This window comes from Lithobates pipiens, unplaced genomic scaffold, assembly GCF_037356315.1.
Source record: "Lithobates pipiens isolate NorthernLeopardFrog02 unplaced genomic scaffold, aLitPip1_a1.2 Scaffold_13, whole genome shotgun sequence".
NCBI classification, from domain to species: domain Eukaryota; kingdom Metazoa; phylum Chordata; class Amphibia; order Anura; family Ranidae; genus Lithobates; species Lithobates pipiens.
Window position 1 is genome coordinate 535,607,062 of NW_027507718.1, and position 18,841 is coordinate 535,625,902.

General features: G+C 46.8%; 1 protein-coding gene across 1 annotated transcript in view; it reads left to right on the forward strand.

Annotated features, from left to right (window-relative positions):
* Positions 1–16,468, forward strand: part of LOC143975966 (uncharacterized) — a 69,664-nt gene extending 53,196 nt beyond the window's left edge. Inside the window, 2 exon segments of the mRNA XM_077478494.1 lie at positions 1,916–2,046; positions 12,945–16,468. Coding sequence (XP_077334620.1) covers positions 1,916–2,046; positions 12,945–15,031 — 2,218 coding nt within the window. The 3' untranslated portion in view covers positions 15,032–16,468.
* The last annotated feature ends 2,373 nt before the right edge of the window (positions 16,469–18,841 follow it).

Below are 18,841 nucleotides of genomic sequence, written 5' to 3' on the forward strand. Positions count from 1 at the left end.
AAGGCTCACCTGTAGGTCCAAGAAATATCTCCTAAACCTAACCTCGGTTTAGGAGATATTTACCTGAAGACAGCCACCGCTGTCTACGGCGCATCCACCATAGACAGCGGGCGCACTGGGTAAGCCGCAGATCGCGGCAAAATGCCGTGAGTGTCGGCTCCCGTGCGCATGCGCGGGAGTGACGTCATCACTGCTCCGGCGAATCACAGCGCCGGAGCAGCGAGACCCACGGAGACCCACCAAGAAGATGGACGCTCGGAACTACAGGGGACAGTGGTGACTTTCGCTGGCTCCTGTGTCAGGTAAGTGACACATAATGGACTACTATGTGATGCGATGCGATGCGATGCATAGTAGTCCATTATGCTTTACCTTTGCAGGGAATAAAAGAGGAAGTAAACTCATCAGGGTTTACTTCCTCTTTAAAAAGTCAGTGCAGTGCGGTAAACTCACGTGGCAGAACCTTAGATCAGATGATTACCGCTCCCAATCATTCATCCATTGGGCATACTTAATGTGCAGAATGGATTTTACACACAGGAGTCCCACTACCTGGACGGTAAGCCCGGACCAGCTCCGGACTGATAATTCAGTACAGTGTATTCAGTTCAATATATTCCTTAAGGACCAGAAGTTCAGGTTCCGATAAAGGAAAAATCCTGCCGAAAGGAATTTCAGCTCCTGCCAACAATTCAATTGGACAATCATAAACCCGATGAGGGGGAAGAGTGTCAGCCTTTTGTTTATCAAAAACATCTAAGAAACTATGATATGTAGATGGGACCAGTCTTTGGGCCTCAGATATAGGGCCTGAACAGGCATTGACTGGGACCAAATGGTGGGAGACCTTGAGGTGGTTCTGGAGCCATTAAGCAGACTGAAAAACCACCTCACCAGTCACCCAGTTTATTTGGGGGTTGGTGGGCTTGTAGCCATGGCATTCCCAGAATGATTGGGAATAGTGGCGAGGAGATAACATCCAGGCGGAGTAGCTCCTGATGGTCGGGTAGTATGTTGGCGGATAATGGTCGAGTCTCATGGGTAATAGGGCCAGATCTGACGTTTGATCCTTCCGCTAGCCGTATGGAGAGTTGGCGTTGCTTGGGTATCAACGGTATATTGTGTTGAAGAACGAGAGCATGATCGATGAAGCAGCTGCAGGGGCCAGAATCAACTATAGCTTGGACCCGGAGTGTTCCTTCTGGAAGCTGTAAGGAAATGGGAACAGCGATGTGAATAGAGCTTGTCAAAGGCAATGCGTTGGGTTCATGAGGCAAAGGGTTGAACTTACGGGTCTTGTTCGGGCACATATTTGCATAATGACCAGCTTCTCCACAATAGAGGCAGAGATTGTTCTGGCGTCGGCGCTGCTTTTCTTCTGCAGATAACGGGGAATGAAGCAAGCCTATTTGCATTGGCTCTGGGGTTTCAGAGGTGGTAGCAGGTACATGGGACGTGGGAATGGGAGGATGGTTCGGGACCTTAGGCGACATCCATGTGGAACGAATTTGACTGATTCTCTCAGATCTCCGTTCCCTAAGACGACGATCTATTTGAATCGATACTTGGACAAAGAACTGGGAATTCCGACACGGGCCAACTCATCTTTTAGAGCCTGGGAAAGTCCAATGCGGAACTGGTAGTGGAGGGCGGCGTCATTCCACTGAGTATCAGAACTCCACCGCCTGAAGACCGTTACGTAATCCTCCACCGGCCTACGACCCTGCTGGAGAGCATGAAGAATGGCTTCTGCAGTTGTGGCACGCTGAGGGTCATCATATAACTTGGCCATTTCATTCAAGAAAGAGTCCATAGTATCAAGCAGAGGGCTAGCCTGTTCCAATAAGCGGTGAGCCCAGGTCTGAGGTTCCCCCTGAAGTAATGAAACAATGAATCCCACCTTTGTGCTTTCCAGGGAGAAGGTGCAAGGCTGTAGCAGGAAATATAACTGGCAGGCACTCCTGAAGGCACAGAATTTACTACGATCTCCTGAAAACCTCTCTGGAGTAGGAACTCGAGGCTCTGGGGGTGGCACCACTACTACAGGTGCAGATGCTGAGGCTGCCGGACCGGAGGACCGGGATGCTGTGGCCCCTTGAGGAGCAACTGTGCTTGGCGTCAATGAGTCCACTCTCTGCTCAAGTTGGTGATAGCCATCTTGCAGGCCCTTGACTGCTTGGGTAAGGGCGGAGATTCGTTGACACAAATAGGGATGAGCTTCGTGTTCGAGTCGAACATACGTTCGACTCGAACATCGGCTGTTCGCCCGTTCAGCGAATTCCGAACGTTATGGACCGTTCGCGCCAAATTCGTGTGGTGCTCACGGCCCACAATGCACTGCGTCATCGCAGTGCATTGCTGGGTCATGATTGGCCAAGCATGCACTGTGACCCCGCATGCTTGGCCAATCACAGCGCCAGCAGTGAGGAGAGCCATGATTGGCCACAGGCAGGATGCCTGTGGCCAATCATAGCTCAGGCTGTGTAGTACACGCCCCACACTATATAAGGCCGCCAGCGCGGCGGCCTTGTGTAGTGTGTTGGCGTCTGAAGCAGTTAGTGGGTGTTCTGTGTACCTTCAACACAGTACACACCGATCGTTATCGGACAATTTTCGATCTTGCTCTTCTGTAGTGGTTATTGTCTGCGTGCCGTGACCGCAGTATACACCGCTATATTCACCTCACCTATATAGCTAGTGATCTATCTTTTATAATAGAGCTTGCAGTCAGTAGTGTTAGGAGATAGTGCGTGCTGTCTGCGTGCTCTGTACCCAGTACATACCACTATATCCACCTACATAGCTCTTCTCTATTTGAGCCCACTTGCCATCTGCAGGAGTTATTGGAAGTTGTGTGTGCTTCCAGCACAGCACAGTATACATCTGTATATACCCCTTTATCTCTGGTGTTCTATAATAAAGGCATCTGCAGGAGTTAGTGGGTGTTGTGTGCCTCCAGCACAATATAAACTACCCAACTGCTGTTTTACCCAACTCCCTTCAGGCCATTACCATGTCTGGAAGGCCAGCAAGGAGAGGCAGACAGGCGCGAGCCGATAAAAGAGGGCAAGCAGGCTCTGTGTCTAGAGACAACAGTGCTGGTCGTGGACGCGGTGCATTGTCATCATCAGCACGTGGCCATGGGACACGCTTGTTCTTCTTTTCGGCAGCTGGACATGTTGAACCGCAACATGCCAACGACTTGGTAGAGTGGATGACCAAGCCCTCTTCATCCTCCTCATCCTCTCTCACCCAGTCTCAGGGTACTAGCAAAGCAGCTGCCAATGCATCGTCTTCCCTCGTCTCAATGTCATCATCAGTGACTCCTTCCCTAGACCCACCACGTCCTCCTGAGGAGTCTCCTGAACTCTTTGAGCACAGTGTTGGGTACATGCTCCAGGAGGATGCCCAGTGTTTTGTAGGCTCTGATGATGACACTCAGCTAGAGGAAGGCAGTAGCGTGAATGCAGAGAGAGGGGATGCTCAAGAAGGACAGCAATCTGGCAGTCATGTTCCACAAGCTGCAGCATACTGCCAGGTTTGCTCCAGCGATGAAGAGGGAGGGGATGATGAGGGCACTGACTCCACGTGGGTGCCTGGTAGGAGAGAGGAGGAGGAGGAGGAGGAGGCACATGTCCAACGAGGCAGGATGCCCTCCGGTGGCCAGCTTAGGGGCAGCACACTGACTGAATCACACCGCAGAGCTCCGCCTGTGCAGGGCGCTGCCTCTGCGCGTTATTCTAAAAGTTCTTTGGTGTGGGCCTTTTTTGAGACGAGTGCATCAGATCGCACCGCTGCTATTTGCAACATATGTCTCAAGCGTATCTCGCGTGGCCAAAACATCAGCCGCTTGGCACCACATGCTTGACCAGACATATGTTGACCTGCCATGCAGCTCGTTGGCAAGCGTACCTCAAAGACCCACACCAAAGAACAAAGCGGACCTCTCCTTACTCCTCATCAGCTGGCATCTCCAACCCCACTAGACCTTCAGTCCTCTCTGAAACCTGCTCTGAGAGGAATGAAGGTGTAGAATTAGGTGTGTCACAGCCAAGTGCTTCCGGGCACTCTGCTAGCAGTACACCCACGTCCGATTGTACCAGGCAAATGTCCCTGCCCCAGCTGCTGGACCGGCAAAAGAAGTTCACTCCCAGCCATCCACATGCCCAGTGGTTGAATGCTAGCTTGGCTAAATTGCTAGCACTTCAACTGCTGCCTTTTCAGTTGGTAGACTCGGCTCCCTTCCGTGAGTTTGTACAATGTGCAGTTCCTCAGTGGCAGGTCCCCAAACGCCACTTTTTCTCACGGAAGGTGATTCCGTCTCTCTACCGGCATGTGGAAGGCAATGTCCTTGCCTCGCTGGACAGGGCGGTCAGCGGTAAGGTGCATATTACCGCTGACTCATGGTCCAGCAGGCATGGACAGGGACGTTACCGGTCTTTCATGGCCCATTGGGTCACTCTTCTGGCAGCTGGGAAGGATGGCCAAAACGGCCATTTTTAAAAACATTTTAGGCATTGATCCATGTCCCCTGGGGCAGGACCCGGGTCGCCAAACCCTTTTTAGGACAGTATCTTGCATATTAGCCGTTAAAATTAGCACTTTTAATTTCGAACGTTCGAGTCCCATAGACTTCAATGGGGTTCTAAAAGTCGTTCGAATTTGGGGTCCGTTCGAAAGTTCTGGTGCGAACCGAACCGGGGGATGTTCGGCTCATCCCTACTGAACACATTGAGAACTCTTCAGAAGTGTCTCTGTAGGAAAACAAACACATTATAGTGAATACACAGATCCATTCACTATTACAGACATTTCACCTTTCCCTCTCACAATGAACTCCGCTCAGTCCAGACCTGCCTATAAAGGAGGGCAGGGGGGTCAGTTGTCAGTGGGCCATCATCAGCTGAGACAAAACTTGATTTTGAAGCTTTAACCAATTGCCCTCCAGGATATTTACCCCCCTTCATGACCAGGCCATTTTTTGCTATTCAGCATTGCACTACTTTAACTGCCAATTGTGCGGTCATACAACGCTGCACACAAACCAAATTTATATGGGACTGTGACATCATAAGGGGGTGGGGCCACCATGTGACATCACCCGGTGACCCCGCCCCTTGTCCCTATATAAGTCGTGGCACAACGTTTCCCTGCCATTGCGGCCAGAGAGAGCGTTGTGTCAACATTGCAAGAGGAGAAGAGAAGAAGGCGACAGTGACAGAAGACCAGGCCACCGCTAGTAAAAGAGCTAGCAGAAGATAGCGGAGGCCTGGCAAGAAGAACCGAGGAGGGGGACAAGACCCCCAAAGAGCAGGACAAGACCCCGAAATCGGAAGAAGACCCCCGGACGGCGGTAGCAACGATGAAGAAGAAAGCCGGGCTCCTCCGCTAGTAAAAGAGCTAGCAGAAGATAGTGGAGGAGTCCGGCGAGAAGACCCCCCAAGACGGAAGAAGAGAAGACCACCGGAGCTGTGCAATAAATTAATTAAAAAACTTGTGTTGTGTTTTTTTATTTACACTTTTTTTCACAGGTGAATGGGTAGGGGTACATCGTACCCCATACTCATTCACATAGGGTGGGGGGCCAGTATCTGGGGGCCCTCTTACTAAAGGGGGCTCCCACATTCCCATAAGCTCCCCACCCGCAGACCCCGAGAACCAACGGCCAGGGATGTCGGGAAGAGGCCCTGTCCTCATCAACATGGGGACAAGGTGCTTTGGGGTGGGGTGGCCCCAAAGCACCCCCATGTTGAGAGCATGTGGCCTGGTACGGCTCAGGAGGGGGGCGCTCGCTCGTCCCCACCCCCTTTTCTGACCGGCCAGGCTGCGTGCTCGGATAAGGGTCTGATATGGACTTTGGGGGGACCCCCACGCCGTTTTTTTGGCGTAGGGCTTCCGCTGTAATTCCATACCAGGTAACGGGGCTTGCAACGTGTCAATCTCACCGATGGAGGCGGCGACATTGACTTCCTTCGCTAATCCCGTCTACTTGGAGCCACGTTCAAAATGAACAGACTTTTCTCTGTGTGTGGGAGAGTCCGTTCATTTCAAAAATCCAGCAGACTCCTGCCATAGTCCGGCGGATTGTCCGCCAGACCTAGTCCGCCGGAAAAGTCTGGTCGTGTGTGGGCAGGTCCGCTCATTCGGAAAGTCCGGCGGACCTCAGCTGCATAGTCCAGCGGTCTGTCCACCGGATAGTCTAATCATGTGTACACGGCATAAGAAGTATATGCGCAGTTACTTTTACTCTGCTGAGAAGTGTGATGGAGCTACTTTAATTCTGCCAAGTAATATTCATCCTATGGACATCCCATGTCCCTTTTTCCCAACCAAGTTCAATCCCCTAAAAAAAAAAAAAAAAAAAAAACAAGCAAGAGACTGTTCATGAAAATGAAAAAAATCCTTTAAATATAGTGCCTGGGGGTCCCCTTAGCCTGCCTGTAAAGTGGCACATCTGTAGCCTGTATAGAACCTACTGCAGCAAAAATTACAAAAAGAAAAAAAAAATAGTCAAATTCCATTTAAAATGACTCCTGGGTACAATTGCCGGCACCCGACTATTGAAAAAATACAGAAAAAACAGCATGGGGTCCCCATCCAGATTTTAAGGGGAACTCCATGCCAATATGTAGTGGTCCCTCCAAAATCCATACCAGACACTTATCTGAGCTTGCAGTTCAGCAGGTTGAGAAAGTTGAGGGGATGAGTGAGCGCCCCCCTCCTGAATCATACCAGGCCACATATTCTCAACATGGGGGGTGGGTGCTTTGCGTCAGGGGGGTACTCTGCCCCTCATCCCAAAATACCTTGTCCCCATGTTGATGGGAACAAGGGCCTCTCCCCAACAAACCCTGGCTGGTGGCTGTTGGGGTCTGCAGGTGGGTGACTTATCGGAATCTCGAAGCCCCCTTTTACAAGGAGACCTCCATATCCCGGCCCTCCATATGAATGGGTATCAGGTATATCATACCCCCACCCATTCACCCCAAAAAGCAGTGAAACATAAAAAAATGATGCAGCTTTCTGCCCCCTGCTGCCGTCTTCTCCACGTTGCCGTCTTCTCCCCGCTGCTGTCTTCTCCACGCTGCCGTCTTCTGCTCGCTGCCGTCTTCTCCACGCTGCTGTCTTCTCCCCGCTGCCATCTTCCCCCAATGCTGCCTTCTCCCCGCTGCCATCTGCTCCCCGCTGCCGTCTTCTCCCCGCTGCCCTCTTCTCCTCGCTGCCCTCTTCTCCCCGCTGCCGTCTTCCCCCCTACTGTTTATATCTTCCCCCTCTGCCATCTTCTCCCAGCTGCTGTCTTCTCCCCGCTGCAGTCTTCTCTCTGCTCCTGTCTTCTCCCCACTGCTATCTTCTGTTCCAGGGAGAAGGCGGCTCGGGCCTATTGTCAAAAACTGGCTGTTTTTTTTACATTTCACTGCTTTTTGGGGTGAATAGGTAGGGGTATGATGCACCTGATACACACTCACATGGGGGGTGGGTTCTGGGGCCTCCTTGTTAAAGGTAGGCTTCCATATTCCAATAAGCCCCCTGCCTACAGTCCCCGACAGCCACTGGGTAGGGTTGTCGGGAAGAGGCCCTTGTCCCCATCAACATGGGGGCAAGGTACTTTGGGGGGACAGAGCCATCTTCCCATGTTGAGGGCATGCGTTTCCTCCCTTTCCTGACCTGCCGGACTGCATGCTCTTATAAGGGTCTGATATGGATTCTAGGAGGGACCCCATGCCTTTTAAAAAAAAATTAACTGGCGTGGGGGGGGGGGGTGTTCCCCTCCGAATCCATACCAGACCCAAAAGGCCTGGTATGGACATGGGGGGACCCTTTTTTTTACATTCAGCTGTCAGCAGGGAACCCCGCTGACAGCTGATGACTCATCGGTTGCTAAGAATGTGGCAGCCGGCTTCCCAGCCCCCTCCTTAGCCACCAATTATATGCAATGGGGGTAATTTACTAAGATGAATGCGCTGAGCCGGTCCAGACCTTAATTTGTGCATCAGATAAATTATTAATTGAGCGTGTGAACTGGCGCACGCATAAAGGGGCCCCCAGATCCCGACCTTCCCCGTGTGAAATGGTAAGGGGCCTACCATTTCAACAAAAAAGTGACAAAATTGTTAAAAATGACAAGAGACAGGTTTTGACAAGTCCTTTATTAAAGACTTCTTTCATCTTCTTTCTTCTGGTCTTCTTCCTTCTTCTTTCCTTCATCCTACGGTTTCTTCCTCCATCTTCTTCTTCCTCCATCTTCTTCTTCCTCCGATCCTCTGCTTCTTTCCCCGGTGTTCTCATCCGGCATCTTCTTCCACGGTGTCTCTTCTTCCTCGCTTCCTTCTCAGGCTGCTCCGTGCAATGGGAGGCTCCCGCTGTGTGACGCTTCTCTTCTTCGGACAATTATATAACGGAACCGTGCGTCGGGGGGGGGGCTTAGATTCACTTTGCAATAACAAAAACTTGGTTATTCGCCCTGCAGACAAAGGGAGGGGGCATAGTGATCTTGGATTGACAGGATTATGTTAAAGAGATGCACAATATAGTGGATGATGGGGATACCTACATTATATTGCCAAGTAATCCTGTTATTCAATATAAGAAAACCCTACAATCCTTGGTGGATAGGGGCTTTCAATCTAAAATATTGAATGAGAAAGAAAGAGTATTTCTCGTTCCAAAGGCACCAAGGGCCCCAGTGCTCTATTATTTGCCTAAAATTCATAAAAACCTTACTTGCCCCCCCGGTACGTCCTATAGCAGTGTTTCTCAAATCCAGTCCTCAGGCCCCCCCAACAGGTCATGTTTTCAGGATTTCCCTCAGATGAAACGGCTGTAGTAATTGCTAAGGCAGTGAAACTGATCAAATCACCTGTGAAAAATAATGGAAAACCTGAAAACATGACCTGTTGGGGGAGCCTGAGGACTGGATTTGAGAAATACTGTCGTATAGTAAGTGGTATAAATTCTATTACATCCCGGGTGGGCAAGTATATTCGATTTTTTTCTTCAGCCATTAGTGCAAAAAATGCCTTCGTATTTGATGGACAGTAGACATGAGATTAACTTGTTGTCGGATTTTAAACCGAGTGAACAGACTTTGCTGGTAACAGCAGATGTTACCTCGTTATACACGATTATCCCACATAAATTAGGGGTCGCAGCTGCAAGGTACTATCTGAACACTATGTCCACTCTGCCAGTACAGCAACAACAGTATATTATAGATTTGCTTGAATTTGCAGCGAGCCACAATTATTTCTGGTTCAAACAGAAATATTATCAACAAATTCGTGGGGTGGCAATGGGGGCTAAGTATGCCCCCAGTTTAGCGAATCTTTTTATGGCGAAGTGGGAGGAGGGCGTCATCTATAAAGACCGAAGCCCTTTTTTGATATTTTGGGCGAGGTATATAGATGACGTCCTCCTCCCACTTCGCCATAAAAAGATTAGCTAAACTGTGGGCATACTTAGACCCCATTGCCACCCCACGAATTTGTTGATAATATTTCTGTTAGGGGTAAAAGATTTTCAGTGGAAGCTAATTTAGACAGTCTCCACTTTTTAGATTTAACAATCAGTAAATGTGATGGTAGGTTTAAAACTATTTCATACTTCAAGAAGACTGATAGGAATTCTTTTATACCCGTGGGGAGTTGTCACCATAATTCTTGGTTAAAATCAATCCCTAAAAGCCAGTTTGTAAGAATGAGGAGGAATTGTTCAGATGTCAATGATTATAGGTTGCAGGCGAATATCCTCAAGGGGAGATTGGAGGAGAAGGGCTATGATGTTGAGTCTATGGATAAAACCATAGAACAAGTTGCTGAGGTCAATAGAGCTTCACTGTTGAAAGACAGTTTGGGTAACAAGAGGGAGAAACCCATTATCCCTTTTGTTACTTCTTTCTCAACCCAACATTATTCGATCAAAAGGATGTTGTGTAAACATTGGCATATATTGAGTAACGATAGAATTATACGTACCTTCCTCCCAACCAACCTAGAGGTTATTTTTTAGGGGAGTTCCCTCCCTTAGGAATAGGATAGCACCTAATGTGATAGACCCTCCAAGCAAGAGGGTTTCTTTTTTTCAACAGTTAACAGGATACCATCAATGTCAACGGTGTCAGATTTGTACCTTGAACAAGAGTAAACAGAGGAAAACAGTATCATTTATTTCCACTAGTACCTTGGAAGAGCATAAAATTGAACCTTTTATAACATGCAGCTCCAAGGGCGTAGAATACCTTTTACAATGTCCGTGTGGGCTTCAATATATAGGCAGAACCAAGCTATGCATGTTCGCTTGGGAGAAAATATCACGAATATTAAGAATGGATACAAATTCCATTCTGTATCCAAGCATTATGCTTTACATCATGATCGCAACCCCGAAAACACTCTGTTTATAGGAATCGACAAGTTTAGTGCACATTGGAGGGGCAGCTCCCTGGTGCGGGATTTGTCGAGACTTGAAATGATGTGGATTTATAGAACACGGTGTTATATACCACATGGTCTTAACGTGGACGTTGATGTGAATGCCTTTATAGATAATGGTTAGGCCTATGTATTGTGAACCATTTGTGAGTTCCTGGTTTAGATCCAATTAATTTTGGGAAAAGTGATACCCATATAATTACGAGGTATATAGAGGCACTGAGTGTGACCGAACCGTATTTTTAATGGTGGTTATTTACCCCCTAATAGTCCCTTATTTTTTCCAATTTTAATAAGGGGCCCATCTTTTGATATATTCCTCTAACCGACATCATCTTTTCTTTAAGGTTGAGATGGGAGTAGTATATCTGTTCCTTTTCTTTTTTGCCCTAAGATACCTTATAGTATATGCCGGATGATTGGGCTAATATGTTAATGTTGCCCTATTCCAAAATGGCGAATTAGGAGCGGGAACCAGGAGCTCAGAAGTGGGCAATTTGCGGTCAGTGTATACTTAAGGCGGTGGATCAGCGCGCCGCCCGTACCCCAGGAAGAAGTCAGCTGTGACGAAACGACGTAGGGTTGAGCGGCGTGCTGACGTCACCGCCATTCCCCGTTGGTCTAGGAAGGACGGGCAGTGTGAGCGAGAGAGAGAGCCGGCCGGCTCGCTATTTTTATACCCGCTTGTATACAGCAGAATTGTGAGTGTACAATCTTGATTTCATATTGCTTATTAAAAGTTTTATACGGAGTTACGCTATGGGACCCTTTTTGTTTTATTTTATTAAACCAATGTGGTTGAAACGAGAGACATTTTGAGGAGGGGGCATACAGATTGGAAATATCAGCTGGGTCCCTGGAAGGTCTGGATTGGTGGTTAAAACTACAGGCACGTGTGATCTCCCTAAAAAGAGATCTTGCTAGCTGGTAAGCCTCACTGGATCTAGTGGTGGAGGATTCTGTTTCTGGGCGCACTTGCTTCAAACTCTGAGGGTGTTGTGTGCCAAGTCACCTAAGCGGATTGAAGTTTTATCTTCTCATTCTCCTGTTTTCATTATTTTTGGACTATTCACGTTTTATTATTTTAATACAGCTTTTCATTATTTTTGTGCTTATATCAATAATTTGCACATAAGGTGAAATGAAGTTGGTGTTATGGTGGTATCGATATCATTTAGCATTATTTTTCATATAAGCTTTTCAGCCCAGCTTTCTTTTTTCGATATATTTTGAATGTGTATGTTCCCGAATATGTTGCTTGGGAAGAATACATATATGTATACTGATTTTTTATATATTCATTTTCTACAAGAGAGAGGGCCATGGATTATTCAGTCCGGAGTGTCCAAAGAGTGGTTAATACTATGTATTTGGACTAATTTGATTTTTATTTTATTTTTTATTTTATTTTTATACATATGTGTATTTTTGGTATATATACATATGTTTTTTTTCCTATATATTTTTTTTTCTTTTGTTAATAACCTCTTTGAGACTTCTTAACATGTTTTAATAAAATAATGATTTTTTTATGAATTAAATGATATTTTTCTATATCGTTCAAACCTAACTTGAATGTGACCAAATAGGTGACACCGATGGGAATGAGCTAAATGTCCATTTTTGGTGTCTTTTCTGCCTGACGGGTATTTAAGCACGGTGTGCTGACGTCCAGGTATGATCTCCGTTCCCAGTTGATGCCTTCTATGGGGAAACGCGTCGGGTGGAGGAAAACTTGTGATGTCATCACGCTGAACAGCCACCTGGCTGCTTCAATTTGTCTTTTTATGGATGTAAAGCCTGTATTCTCCTTTGGAAACTAAATCTTCTTTTTGGAACATATTACACCATGAAGCCCTCTCTTCGTCCTCTACTAAATGAGACTTTTTAGATTTCTATCGATCTGAAAGCGATCTCCGGAGTGAGCTTCCCTTCTGAGTGTCCGTCTACGGCAGGTGGATCATCGACCACAATCACAGCTCCACCTCCTCATCAGTATGTCCTGTAACACATTACCTCTATGAATAAAGATATGTGGACCTGGTTGGAGGAGATGGGACAGACAACTGAGGAGAGAGACATCTATTGGTCAGGATCTCCCAGCCAGGACCACAGATCTACTATCATCTGCTGCAATCCCTGATTGAGGTGTGAAATGTTTTACACTCGTATTATCTGAGAGTGATAGTGAAGGGGAAATGAGGAAGATATAGACGGCCCCTGGAAAGCTGCCAGTCCCTCGGGCACCTGCCTGGGGCACCTTGTGGGTAATCCGGCTCTATCCGTATGACTTGTGTTATTGCAGCCAAATACATCAACTTTGTGTTCCTTTGTCTGTGAAATGTTCTAATGATATGAAGGAGAATTCCTGACACAACGTTCCCTCATCTTATTACATGTCCTTTATTTCCCCAGATAGGGAGATTATTGTCAGGAGTCCTCCCATGTATTATCTGTGTTCCTCTGTATAAGGAGTCCTATGACTACGTGTCTCGGTGTCAGCCCCTCCCTGTGTAGGAATGTACAGAACTGGTAATGTGTGTCAAAGGCTTTCACTGTCATTGTCTCTTCTGCTCTCAGCGATGGCGTCTGCAGATCTGAGGAAGGAGCTGGAATGTTCCATCTGTCTGAACGTTTATACAGATCCTGTAATGCTGAAATGTGGACACAACTTCTGCCGGGACTGTATTGGTCTTGTGTTGGATACACAGGAGGGGTCTGGAGGTTATTCCTGTCCTGAATGCAGAGAAGAGTTCCAGGATCGGCCTGCACTGCACAGGAACATAACACTACGGAACATAGTGGAGAATTTCCTGTCCACCCATCCGGATCAGGAGGAGTCCGGGGTCTTCTGTACTTACTGTATTCACACTCCTGTACCTGCTGTCATATCCTGTCTGCATTGTGAAGCTTCTCTGTGTGACAATCACCTGAGAGTCCACAGCAAGTCACCAGAACACGTCTTATGTGACCCCACCACTTCCCTGGAGAACAGGAAATGCTCCGTCCATAAGAAGATCCTGGAGTATTACTGCACTGAGGATGAGACCTGTATCTGTATGTCCTGCAGGCTGGATGGAGAACATCGGGGACACCAGGTGGAGACTCTGGATGAGGCCTCTGAGATGAAGAAGAAGAAACTGAGAAATGTTCTGCAGAAACTGAACACAGAGAGAGAGGAGATGGAGAAAAGAGTCCAGAGTCTGCAGGAACACGGGAGGAAAGTACAAGGAGAAGCAGATGATGAGACAGAGAGAGTCACTGTCCTGTTCAGAGACCTCAGGAGACGTCTGGAAGACCTGGAGAAGAGAGTCCTGAGGGAAATCTCCGGGCAGGCAGAGCGGATCTCCGGGATAATCAATGATCTGGTCCAGGATCTGGAGATAAAGAAGGAGGAGCTGTCCAGGAAGTTGCGTCACATTGAGGAGCTGTGTAACGTGACGGATCCACTGACTGTCCTACAGGAATCAGACACAGGTGACTTGTGTGATACTGAGGATGGAGATGATGAGGACAGGGAGAGACATGATAAACTCCTCCATGATGGGGGGGATCTGGATGTGGGGGGGATCTCACACACATTACACACAGGTCTATCTGATATCATGTCTGGGGTAAATGTAGAGAAATGTCCAGGCACACATGTCTATCCACATTCTACTACAAAGGGTGAAGGTCACATCAATGCTGAACCGTCCAGGAGACCCCCCCAACCCTCCCCCACCATACAACCATCCAGGGGACCTCCCCAACCCTCCCCCACCATACAACCATCCAGGGGACCTTCCCAACCCTCCTCCACCATACAACCATCCAGACCTCCCCAACCCTCCCCCACCATACAACCATCCAGGGGACCTCCCCAACCCTCCCCCACCATACAACCATCCAGAGGACCTCCCCAACCCTCCCCCACCATACAACCATCCAGGGGACCTCCCCAACCCTCCCCCACCATACAACCATCCAGGGGACCTCCTCAACCCTCCCCCACCATACAACACTCACACCTCCAGGCTGGAGGACCAAGTATTGGGGCTGTACAGCAAACATCGGGGGTGTCGGGGGTTACGGACATATTACTGGATGTGAGGACAGCTGGTAATAATCTACATATATCAGATGACAGGAAAACTGCATCCAGATCATCATCACCTCAGAATCGCCCAGAAACACCAGAGAGGTTTGAGGATTATCAGGTGATGAGCAGTCAGAGGTTCTCCTCAGGGAGACATTACTGGGAAGTGGATGTCGGGGGGGCATTGTACTGGATAGTCGGGATGTGTTACCCCAGTATAGAGAGGAGAGGAGGTCAGTCAGTGATTGGATATAATAAGAAGTCCTGGAGTTTGGAGGGGGAGAGGTTGTCTGGTGATCATCTCTCAGTGATACATGACAGTAATCAGACCCCATTACCCGGCGGTGTCTCCAGTAGGAGAGTCGGGATAGATCTGGATTATGAGGCCGGGCGGATCTCCTTTTACGATCTGTGTGACCCGATCCGACATCTCCACACCTTCACCACCACCTTCACTGAGCCCCTCCATGCTGGGGTATATGTAGTGTTAGGTTGTATAAAGATATGTGGGGGGAATCAGAAGTGAGAGATCTGCCCAGAGACATCACAAGGTGGATGATCTGATTGGCGATTGGTGGAATACTCATCCAATAGGAGGAAGCAGAGGACAGGAAACATGAGGGATTTATTTATAAAGCTGCAGGTTCCGGGGCCGTCATCTTCATCCTAAACCTCACTTCACTACCTAGTGTGTCACTGACCAGGAACAAGCATGCAGGAGGTCAGATTGTTCAGCCTTCACTGGCTGCATGCTTGTTCTGGCTCAGTGACACACTACATAGTGTAGCCAGGATCAGGATGACGGCCCCGGGGTCTCCACCATCACTGTGTATCTATAGCAAAAAATATTGGATGGAATGGGGGAGGGTTAGAACCTTTTTTAGGTTTTTACTGAGATCCAGGGCTCTTCCCTCACTTCCTGTGTCAATGACAACACCAGACAGGAAGTGAGGGGAACTCTCCAACAATAACACAAACAGATAGAGAAATCCTTTTCTTTAGTAGAGATGGGGAGGATTACAACCCCTGTCAGATCTTTATTACTGTCTGTGTCCCTTTTGTAGATTTCCCTTCATTTCCTGTCTGATAAAATATTGTCTCCAGGACAGGAAGTGAGGGGAAATCTCTCTGATGGAGCCCCGGATAGCAGTACAAACTTGACAGGGGTTCTAATCCTCCCCCACTTCATCCAAATCTAGAACAATAGGATTTGTCTAGACACACACTTTAATATCCTCAATGAGAATTCCCACATTTCTGTCCTCACAGGTTCCTTTACATGACCAATCCATGGATCTGTGATTGATCCTCCCCCTCACTGTGATTGGCTGTGATGATTATCACTATGAATACAGCCAGCGCTAGCCTTGTTCATATTGGATATGATGTAGAGGGGGGCGGGGATTGTGGACAGGTGACGGGGGAGGGGTATATAGTCTCAGGAGGTGGAAATCCTTGACTCTGTATATGGGAATATTGATCATGATTGGATATAGATAGAATGATGGGAGGGATCACATGATTTACTAATGATGAAATGACATGACTAAGTGCTTATATGCTAATGTTCGGTTCTTTATATAATAACAGGTTCTCTGTCTAGAAGGACTTTACAGAAAGATGTTATTAGAGGAAATTGTTGTTCTCGGGATCCTTGGAAGGTCTTGTTGGGGAACATAGAGACAGTTGGTCTCCTTCTTCTACAATGAGGGATTTGGGGGTCTGGAGGTGGGACAAGCTGATAAGGTGTTCAGAGATAACAGAAATGAATGTCTCTTGTAATGAATGATGTGCTGCTTGTACAAATTCTTCAGTGAATGATTCCATCTGTAAAATGTTGACGTTCCCATCTCAGTATTTCCATGTGTAATCTGATCATCATCTCTATCCCCAATACTTCTATGTGTTATTGATGAAAATCTGCAGAACATTTTAATAAAAATCTGTTATTTTACAAAGAAAAGTTTATTGGGAAGAGAAGACAGCAGAGAGGACGGTGCGGTCCCTTCATCCAGAACACAGATTGTCAGGAAGGGTGGAGGAGGGGTGTGTGGTGGTATCAAGCAAAATCAGGAGCATGAAATAACAGTATTATTACTAACAAATAAGACACACTTATATCACACCTATACCAAACATATAATATATACATTGTATACATCCCCCTACAGAATGTACAGGAAACACCCCTCCATCCTGAGCTCCTAATGGTTACAGGGTAAAAGGAGGCAGAGCTCTGCAGTACTGTGCAAGACCAGAGAGGTTGGTGCAGTTCCACATCTCACCTCTAGTGGTTACACATTCTTCAAACCAGTGACTGTATGATGAATTGCAATGTACACACAGAACTTAGAGCAATGTACACACAGAGCATAGAGCAATGTACACACAGAGTATAGAGCAATGTACACACAGAGTATAGAGCAATGTACACACAGAGTATAGAGCAATGTACACACAGAGTATAGAGCAATTACACACAGAGTATAGAGCAATTTACACACAGAGTATAGAGCAATGTACACACAGAGTATAGAGCAATGTACACACAGAGTATAGAGCAATGTACACACAGAGTATAGAGCAATGTACACACAGAACATAGAGCAACGTACACACAGAGCATAGAGCAATGTACACACAGAGTATAGAGCAATGTACACACAGAGTATAGAGCAATGTACACACAGAACATAGAGCAATGTACACACAGAGCACACAGCAATGTACACACAGAGTCGAGAGCAATGTACACACAGAGTATAGAGCAATGTACACACAGAGTATAGAGCAATGTACACACAGAGCATAGAGCAATGTACACACAGAGCATAGAGCAATGTACACACAGAGAATAGAGCAATATACACACTGAACATAGAGCAATGTACACACAGAGTATAGAGCAATGTACACACAGAGCACAGAGCAATGTACACACAGAACATAGAGCAATATATATACAGAACTTAGAGCAATGTACACACAGAGAATAGAGCAATATACACACTGAACATAGAGCAATGTACACACAGAGTATAGAGAAATGTACACACAGAGCATACAGCAATGTACACACGGAACATGGAGCAATCTACACACAGAGCATAGAACAATGTACACACAGAGTATAGAGCAACGTACATACAGAGTATAGAGCAATGTATACGCAGAGTATAGAACAATGTACACACAGAGTGTAGAGCAATGTACACAAAGAGTATAGAGCAATTTACACACAGAGCATAGAGCAATGTACACACAGAGCATACAGCAATGTACACACGGAACATAGAGCAATGTACACACAGAGTATAGAGAAATGTACACACAGAGCATACAGCAATGTACACACGGAACATATAGCAATGCACACACGGAACATAGAACAATGTACACACAGAGCACAGAACAATGCACACACAGAGTATAGAGCAACGTACACACAGAGTATAACACAATGTACAGAGTATAGGGCAATGTACACACAGAACATAGAGCAATGTACACACAGAGTATAGAATAATGTACACACAGAACATAGAGCAAGGTACACACTGAGTATAGAACAATGTACACACAGAGTATAGAGCAATGTACACACAGAGCATAGAACAATGTACACACAGAGCATAGAGCAATGTACACACGGAACATAAAGCAATGTACACACAGAGCACACATGCACAAGGTACACACAGAGCCCACATGCACAATGTAGACACAGAGCACACATGCACAAGGTATACACAGAGCATAGAGCAATGTGCACACAGAGTATAGAGCAATGTACACACAGAGTGTGACGGATCCAATCCCACACTCCGATTGAGTGTTTTCATCATATACCACTTCCTCCCAGCCTGGATATAGATATCAGATATTCCAACCGCTCACAAGCACAAAACAAGACGACACTTGCTTAGCTGCTCAACATGGACTGATTTACTAGAACCAAAATGACAAGTATTTATAATACAGTAGAAGGGGAGGTCCCCCCTCCTGATCATTTATTCTAACAATACAACTGTAGCCAGAAACAGAATTAACCTGAGCTAATTATCTAAATCAACACTCAGACTAGTTGACTGAGAGATAAGACTTTTCGGCTCCTAGCTCACTAACAATTCAATATACATTACCATAAACATCAACAGAGAGTTAAGTAGCACAAACAACAATGTGTGGAATACTCTTATAAGCCAGACTAGACTCATTTACATTATACAAGACAACAGACAGGTGGCTGGAGTTGATGACATTAGAATCTAACAGTTTGTGTTGTGTACACACGGAACATAGAGCAATGTACACACGGAACACAGAACAATGTACA